The sequence below is a fragment of the Egretta garzetta genome, unplaced genomic scaffold, assembly GCF_000687185.1.
Source record: "Egretta garzetta isolate BGI_Z169 unplaced genomic scaffold, ASM68718v1 scaffold118, whole genome shotgun sequence".
Classification (NCBI taxonomy): Eukaryota; Metazoa; Chordata; class Aves; order Pelecaniformes; family Ardeidae; genus Egretta; species Egretta garzetta.
In genome coordinates this window covers 3966228-3975226 of record NW_009260484.1, presented here as the reverse complement: position 1 = coordinate 3975226, position 8999 = coordinate 3966228, and the positions used below count along the sequence as shown (strand labels likewise).

General features: G+C 42.6%; 1 protein-coding gene across 1 annotated transcript; it reads right to left on the bottom strand.

Annotated features, from left to right (window-relative positions):
* Window positions 1-1288: 1288 nt before the first annotated feature.
* Window positions 1289-7959, bottom strand: PSMB1 (proteasome 20S subunit beta 1). The gene is made up of 6 exons (XM_009644158.2): window positions 7805-7959; window positions 6765-6872; window positions 5254-5335; window positions 4709-4838; window positions 3037-3143; window positions 1289-1628 (listed from the first exon to the last, which is right to left on the bottom strand). The coding sequence occupies exons 1-6, from the start codon at window positions 7903-7905 to the stop codon at window positions 1443-1445; spliced, it is 714 nt and encodes a 237-aa protein (XP_009642453.1). The 5' UTR covers window positions 7906-7959; the 3' UTR covers window positions 1289-1442.
* Window positions 7960-8999: the final 1040 nt, after the last annotated feature.

Below are 8999 nucleotides of genomic sequence, written 5' to 3'. Positions count from 1 at the left end.
GCTGTAACAATCTATCGTAAAACACTCGAGCAATTCAACATAAACCGGGTAGCCAAGAGAGCTGAGCTTAAAGCACTTTAATTTTACAGAAGTAACAGAGTGACTTCAGCCCCTGCGCTATTTAGACTGGGATGCTGTGCTCCTCCCTTACTGCCCAACTACCCAGGGATGAGGCGTTCCCTCCTTACTCTGCCCAACAGTGGCACCCCGTGGTCAAGTGTTTTCACGACCGCTTTGGGAAACGGCCACTGCCCGAGTTCCCACTCACTGGATTGCCTGAACACCGCTAGAGCCAGGTTAAATGCGCTAGTTGTGTGACACAATACGGTTCAAAATGCTGCCCACTACTTAAACAGTCTAGAAAGCCTGAGACTACAGTTGCTGGTGAAGACTAGCCAGAGCTAGGAAAAATGCACAGCACCCGAAATGCTGCACAGAAGGCAGTTGGCAACCTCCAAACAGGAGACAAGGTTATGGTATGGTCAAACACATCAGCAAAATCGTTCTTTTAAAAAACAAGTATGCCACCTCAAGCAACAAGGTATTTTATACGTCCTTTTCTAAACAACTACAGACTGTGAAAAGGATTGCTGGGCAAGAGAAGATTATTTTGCCCTTGATGATGCAGCTCTGCTTTTCCAAAGGCCCTAGTACTCGAGCCGATTTCCAGGAGTGCTATACAGCGCATCAGACAAACGGTCTACACATGATGCAATTTCCCAAGAACACAAAGCAGCAGTAGGGCTAACAAAGCCCCCAGACACTAACAGGCCTTTGGGAATCGCCATACTGAGTTATTTTCCATCAGTAGCTAGAAAAGGATGATGCTTCTGATTTTGGGCATTAACTGAATAGGAACACGTAGAGGTGAGCCCAGATGCAGAGTCCAGCACTAAATTCTGTAAGATTCCATTTAACGTTCTTCCCTCTTAGAGAAATCTGTTTCAGGTGATTCTTTATAGTCTCTGTAAAGAAGTACAGAGAAGTCAAACACCAGGACAACATGTCAGAAAGGACAAGATAGGAAAAGCAAGCTATGAAGCACAGAGAAGGCAGCATGAACACAACAAATGCTTTTCTCACTAAACCAAGGCTGAACTGAAAGCATTATCAGAAAAGCCTGCAAACTGGAATTTTCGAAAGTTTAAACTCCTCCATAGTGCAGCATAAAGGATTGCAAGAAGGGGATTAAACTGACATTGGAATTAGATTGATCAACAGGTTGAGATTAAAGAAACTGACTTGTAACTCTTAGCCCCTTCCTTACCATGAACGAGAGCAGTTCATGTTTCTGTATTCAGGAGTTTCTGAAACACACTGTCACTTCTAACAAAGGTAGAAAATACTCAGCATTACAGCAGTTGAACTTCTTGAAAAAATTTAATACGACATAATACAGGTAAATTGTACATTATAGATTACGTATTTATAAGTGAACTGCATTAGTCTTTTCGTAATTGGACAGTTTCCTCTTTAATTCCATCTTTTGTGACAATGCAAATCTTAAGTGCATCCCCAGTGTACACATCTCTCTCAGCAGCAGAAATAAAGACATCTTTAACCAGCTGCAAAGCCTTCTCCAGGGTCAGAGGTACATGTTCCACATTTTGCATGTTCTTGAAGCCAATCTAAGAAAAGATGAAAATGTGTTTTAAAGGAAGCAGGATACATCTAGCACAAAAGCTGTTTCAGTTGCTGCACTAGAATGAGCAGATTTAGACAACTTGAAAAGAAGAAATGGTTGGTCTGTTTTAGAAACCCAAGGCTGGCAGAAGAACTCCTCCGCACAGTTTACAGCTGCGTGATCAGAACTTTGCCAACACTGATTCTCTTACAAAAGTGACTAGAAGCAGATCCCATCTACACAGCTCCTCCTGCCCATTCAGCACACACGATCGCAATGAATATTCAGATCTGAACTGACCTAATTCTTCAGAAACTTCTCACTGGGTTAGCGGTATCAGAACTGTACACAAGCCTGTTGTAGTTAGGAACATTTCGTAAAAGCAAGTATTCCTAAAGGAACCTAGAATTCAACAGTAACAGTCTATATGGGAGCATAACCAGTCCTGTTGAACAGTGGTTGAACAGCTGACAAACTTAAGCATCAGGACTGGAAAAGGAGGGGAAAAAATCACTTACTATGCCTCAAACTCATAAGCCATAAAAAGCAACTTATGGCAACTTTGTTTCTGTGGAAGATAGTTTTGAACTGATGAAAATAAACTAAGAGGGGGTTGAGAACCTGGAGTTGTTTAAAAAAGAAAAAAAAAAAAAAGGATTCTATTTCTTTCTCAGCTGACAAGAACTAAGAGTGATTGTGGCTTTTTTAAGCACAGAAATTGTGTTGACATTAGGCTCAAGTGACTAAACAATACCAATGCCAACATCAGAGAATAAAATGAGTAAAACGTGCTTTAGTATTTCTCTCATGCAACAATTAACAACTTCAACTAAATATGGAAATATTCTTCAAGTATTTTTAGACAGATTTAATTGAATGTTTCCAGCAGTTTTATGTGAGAACATTCTTATAAAATAGTGTCCGAGTTGTTTAAAAATCTTAAGTTTTGTACAAGCGCGTGTTATGTGATAAAATGTATTCTATACACCTACTAATTCTGTCTTCTTAATTTAGTATTATTTCATGCTAAATAACAGGCATATTTATGTTATCAGCTAGAGAAAAAAAAAAAAAAAAACCCCACCCAAACAGCTTATGGGAAATATAATTCCCCAGTTAAAACATTTACCTGTATTTTAAACAGGCAGTCCACTGTTCATAGCATATTAAAAACCTAAACAGATTCTAAAGCAAAACTTTGATTTCTCCTGAGAAGGTAGAGCCACACAATTTATAAATGTATGGATTAACAGTCCTACCTGTAATACATTTAAAACTTTTCTCAAAAGTAATATTCCCCAAAGTCGAGTTACAGTAATTTGAATGTCACAAATGTTTACTGAGGTAATTTGGGAAGAAAAAAAAAAAAAAAAAAAAAAAAAAAAAAAAAAAAGAGAAGAGAACTATTTTACCTGGTTATCAAGCAAGGGCTGCAGCATGGCACTTGCTGATCCACCTGCTTTGAAAGAATCTCTCTGGTATGAGCCCACTGGATCAAAGCTATATACTGCTCCCTTTCCTGGAAAAAAACCAAGTATGTAATCACAATCCAGAAAGATTCTCAATACAGATAAGTATTTAGATCAAAAACTAGCTCTCTCCATAAGCAGCCTCTGGAGTACCAGAGAACACAGCAAACCTTTACCAAATAATACTGCAGTATGTTCAGACAATGCTTTGTACAGTAGGCCCGCTCTGGTTGTGACCTGGTATTATATGCAAGGTTATTTTCAAAATTTAAGCTACAACCATGCTCTAATAGACATTTTCTACAGTACTTACCACAGAAAAAGTGCTGATGCAGAATAATCAAAGCAGGAGAATGTGCCAGAGCACAGTGCTCTACAAAGAGCTCTGCTGGTTCTAAAGCTAGTGGAAAGAGGCAGTTTAGCCATCGTTCTTGAACAATACAGTTCTTGAACTACCTCCAGAGAGAGTGCTTGGATGCCTCTGCATCGCCTTCCCAGAACCAGAGGTGATGCTCTGGTCTCTTACACACTTCCCTCTGGAGTCAGGCCACGTTGTGCAAATCTTTATTAACTTGCGGCAGCATCAGAGGGGCAGACACGCTGTACCTCTGAAGCATCAGTATTTGGTAAAGACATGTTAGTCAAAACGCAGCACCTGGCCAAGCTCTTCCTTTCTGTTCAGACAGGCTATGCCCTATTTAATAAACTGGCCAGTGCACTTGGCAGCGCAGCACAGGTAGCTGAGCAGCCCTGAGAAAGCTAGCAGATCCAGAAAGTAACACTAAATCAGAACAAATCAGTATTGCTGCACCCAAATTAAGCCTGTGCATGCAAACCTGCACTCATATTCTTATCAATTGCTGCCTGAGGCTTACCATTAAGCAGGGCAGACTAATCCCTTTCCAGACTCCACATATCATAGACATGTCTTAGCAAGACTAGAAAAGCCGTGTAACTTAACGGTAACAACCAGCTCTGGGGAATGGTTGAAATTATCCAAACAAGACCATCTCTGAGCTCCTGCTCAAAGCCAGAGAACACAGCATTTCAGCAACCCAACCAAATCACTGGAGAAGAGCCCAGTAAGTCCTAGAAGGGCTATACAGTAAACTACAGCTTCCATGTAGAAGTCATGATTTTCATTAAGAGATTAGTTAGCATTTAAAAAACTCTTTGTAGAAACCTGTTTCTGGAGTAAACCTTTGTATTTAATAACCTCTACCACACTGACAAGCCCGAGTAAAATATATGCAATTTTACTGCTAACATCTCCTTTAAAGACACAATTAAGAATTCCAGCAAAGCTGTTACAAAGCATTTCAGTCTAGAGTATGAGAGGTAAGCAACGTTAGCATGCTTCACTTGTAATCAAATAATTATAACATAGTTTTTAGACTTTCAGACCTTCAGAAATGGAAGATCAAGTTAGTAGTGGAAACTACGAAACAAGTCAGATGCATAATACGCATTTGACCTGTGCAAGTACCGTAATGCCTGAAGGTAGGCGTTAGGAACAGGAGCACAACCTTCATTATTCCATCAGCACACCAGAGATGTCAAAGGATAGCTATTCAGCTACAGAAACTTAGTCCCTCTTCTCTGTTTAAAGTCTTACCTTCTTCATCAAGTCCACCAATTATGTTGTAAACGTAGTAAGGAAAGAAACGTCGAGAATACAGAATTGTAGACAGCATCGCTGCAATAGCCCCAGTAGTCATGGTCTTGTTATTGGAGTGCTTGTACATCTGCAAATGGTACCGCACGTGCAAGAAGAAAGTCAAACCACTAAATTTTACACTCAATCAGAATTACATTTTCTGTAACTTCCCTACAGAATAATCTCATGCTAAGCAAGATTATTAACTAGCATGACTACTGAAAACACACTGGTCTAAAAGTAAAGCCTCCTTAGAAGCCAAAAATTCACGTTTGTCCAAAGTTCTGCAAAGAACAGATGTTGCCTCATTAACATTATCCTCTCCAGCTAGTAAGAACACAGCATCAATTTCTCCTGCCTGATCTTTCACTAGTTATACAGCCATAGCTATGGTACAAACACTTGAAGAAAACCAGCAAAAACTGTATTTAAAACATATCGTATTTTTAGTCTCAAACATGATACTAAGAATACAAGTTTCTAAATACAAGATAGTTAGCTACCTTTAATCTTGCTTCGATGATTTTAGTAAGGGTAAGGCAGTCGCCATGGAAACCAGTGCATCCAATGACCGTTTGTTCTGTTCTGTAAAATGTAAAGTTTTGTTGTGTTTTTAGATTTAGTATGAACTATACCACTTTCTTACACAGTAGATAATTATGAAAACACCAAATGTATTTTCAGTTTCTCTAACACTATCAGAAACAGCTGTCTAAAATGTAGCAACAGATATTTTGTTTACAAAAGGTAGCTGCAACCTGCATCTTGGAGAGGACTCATTAAGTGCAGCACCAGGCAGATGTCAGTCTTCAATCCACTGACTTCCACAGCAAGACCGACAAAAAGAAATTCTTTATTTCTTCATGCACCCCTAACTGTAGCTATTACCATCATTCAGTCTTGCTAGAGGATCTGTTTTGCAACGGGAAGCCTGTTACACCGTACCACTTGGCCCAGTTTTAATCCTTCTGGGGAGAGGACTGCATTAAGACTGTGCCACGGGCATGTAACATTTATGCTGTATGTGGTTTTCTGTGTCAGCAAAACAGAAGGTACCTGGCTGTGGATGAATCACAGAAGGTTAGCTCTTTCCTCAGTTTCAAAACCTTTAATGAATGCTAACTACAGGGACGTACATGTGAAATTTAAATTCTAGTGAATTAGTGAGAGTCTACAACCATTCACACCTACTTACAGATTAACACAAAGCAGTCATTCAGAAAACAATTTAAGCTGAAATCTTCTCTCAGCCTGTCACTAGAATTACACAGAGCCATCACGTGCAATATGCAGATTGTACCACAGTAATTTCCATTTGAACAGTATCAGAAAGTCAAAGATAGAATAAGGAGCTAGCCAGGAGAAACAGAAGTTCATATGATCTTGTGTCATCAATAAAAAAACATTAACAAAAAAATTGTTTACATAGCTGATGGCAGCCTATTAGGTAAGCACCTGCCACAGTCAAAAGAATGTAAACAATATGTATTTTTAAACCGAGGGCAAGTCAATCTAAGCATACGATGAGCATAAAAAGTTCAATAATGGAACTACTGACAGGTTTACCTCTCCTAAAACAAACACCTCTTTGAAGTGCCAGATAGTTGACTAGAGACACAGTACCACTGGCAGCTGTGGGGACACTTGCATACCAACACCAAGCGTCCTGATGAAGCAGAACCAGCTACCCCAAGTTTTGCTATGGTTAAGATAAAAGTTCTTTTGATTATCCAGCTAAAAGTCCACCTAGCTAATATTAAGCCTTGTATCATGCTAAAAATGTTCTGTTATCAGCTAACTTTAAGAGCATGCAACAAGAAATCTGGCTGTATTTACAACATCACATCTTGCATTACAGCAAGAGTCATCATGAACTCCAAAATCGATTTTGTTACTATCCTTTCTTTCTGACAATTCTGCTTAAAGGAAGTGATAAATCATTCCAGGCAGGTGACATGTTCATCAATAGGAAAGACCTTTCATCTGTATCAATTCTTACAAGATCTGGACTTACAGTTTGTAGCATTTTGGACTGTCCCGGCAGTGAATTGCATAACCTTCACTCAGCCGTGTGTCAGAGGCAACGATTGAGAAGTCTTCTCCAGCAATTGCCAACACAGTCCTTTAAGAAGAATATTCATATAATCATGACTTTTAGCACAAGTATTTTCTTACGCAACAGAGGAACAGATTAGACAGTAGTTCTACATCCAGACTCTGGTTTTGTCAAGCATCTTATATTCCTTGCTACGTTTCCCACTATGCGCATCCCTGTGTGTGACTTAAGATTGGAGGAAGAAGATACTGAAGAAAACAGATGTACATGATTCACTACTTTGACAAAAAAACTGTATGGAAACTTGGTAAAACAGGGTTTCTATACAATGCAAAAACCAGACTCAATGGACTAGCAATTTTAGATGCCTGCTAATGAAAGATTCACACTTCTAAAACAGTTTGGCTCTCCAAGCAAAAACACTCCAGCCAAGCACTAAGCATCAGTACCATGACAGTTAAATTATCATCACTTTTTTAAATCTGAAGTTATCCTATATTATTTACCTCCAAATAGCTAGTTTTGTGATTGCCACATGTGTGCTATCATTAAATAACAGACAGACATCCTTTAAAAACCGGTTAGGCATTATAAAAAAAAAAAAGTCTAAATAATACTATCCTGGCCAGCTCCTGTCACCAACCCAGAGCAAGTGCCTGTAAAACATCACCTACCTTTACCAGTTATGCCAACGTAGCTTTCAACTCAGTTACAGGTTTAAAAGCTGGTAATACGAGCATTACATGGGTTTCCTGAGTCACTAGAAAGAAACAACCCTGCGGGGAACGCGAGGTCCTTTTGGTCCGTAAAAGCTCAGGGAGCCCGAGTGTGCCAAGCCACACGGACATGCAAGAACACCCCGAAGAGCTGACAAAGTGCCGGGGGGAGGCAAGAATAAGACGAGTAAGACCCAGCCCTACCGCCACTCTCCTCAGGGCCCCCTCGCCCGGGAAGAGGGTGCCTCAGCCCGCCCCACTCCCTGCCCCGCGACTCCTCACCCTCCGTTAAAAGTGTAGGGCGAGAAGCGGTACTGCACGGGCGCGCCGAGCTCGTAGCCCGTCTCGGGCCTGCAGTCCGAGTAAGCAGCGGTGGACAACATCTCCTCAGCCCCGCTCGGTGCTGTCTCACGGCAAAATGGCGGCAGCGGAGGCGGAAGTGGGGGCAGGGCCCGGGCCCGGGCGCGGCCTCTGCTTGTCCCCACAGGGCCTTTTGCCGCCTAGGTTTGGCGGAGCTCCACGGGCCCAGCAGTCAAGTGCTGTCAGCTCCCATCGTCTCAGTGCCTGGTCATGGAGGCCAGCAGGTTGACAGTAGCTGCAGTGAGGTGATCAAAGCCTCAGGTGTGTTCAGTTTTGGGACCCTCCCTACAGCAAAGATGTTGCTTTGCTGGAGCGTGTCCAGAGGAGAGCAACGAAGCTGGTGAGGGGTCTGGAGCACAAGTCTGATGAGGAGCGGCTGAGGGAACTGGGGTTGTTCAGCCTGGAGAAGAGGAGGCTGAGGGGAGACCTGATCGCCCTCTACAACTGCCTGACAGGAGGCTGTAGCGAGGTGGGGGTCGGCCTCTTCTCCCTGGTAATGGGTGACAGGACAAGGGGAAATGGCCTCAAGTTGCACCAGGGCAACCAGGCTGGACATAAGGAAAAAATTCTTCATGGAAGGGGTTGTCAGGCACTGGAAGGGGCTGCCCAGGGAAGTGGTCGAGTCCCCATCCCTGGAGGTGTTTAAAAGATGGGTAGAGGAGCTGCTTAGGGACATGGCATAGTGGTGGGATGGCAGGGTTAGGTTAACGGTTGGACTTGATGATCTTAAAGGCCCTTTCCAACCTAAACGATTCTATGATTCTAAGTGCCCCCATCATGTCTGAGCAGCCAGGGACCAGGGCAGCTCCTGCTCTGGGGAAGGGGGGCGCACCTCGAGAAACGCTGTGAACGGTAAGGGTCAGGAAGCACACCAGGCCCTCGAGGCGGGGCACGGGGTGCGGTGCCGGCCGTCAGGGCGCAGGCAGGAACGGGGCACCCGGGTGACCAGGGAGCTGCGGGGGACGCCTGTGGTCCTCTGGTAGTCCACTACAACTACCCGAAAGGAAGGTGTAGGGAGGTGGGGGTCGGCCTCTTCTCCCCGGTAACATGATAGGTCACGAGGGGAAATGGGCTGAAGTTGTACCAGGGCAGGTTTAGGTTGGACATTAGGAAAACT

What these genes read in the sequence shown, in the direction of transcription:
- PSMB1 (XM_009644158.2), bottom strand. Translation starts at nt 7,905, where the DNA reads ATGTTGTCCACCGCTGCTTACTCGGACTGCAGGCCCGAGACGGGCTAC. An exon ending in CCCTACACTTTTAACGGAGG is followed by an intron (nt 6,873 to 7,804) that starts GTGAGGAGTCGC and finishes TTCTTCTTAAAG; the next exon opens with GACTGTGTTGGCAATTGCTG. An exon ending in TCATCGAAGCAAGATTAAAG is followed by an intron (nt 4,839 to 5,253) that starts GTAGCTAACTAT and finishes TACCATTTGCAG; the next exon opens with ATGTACAAGCACTCCAATAA.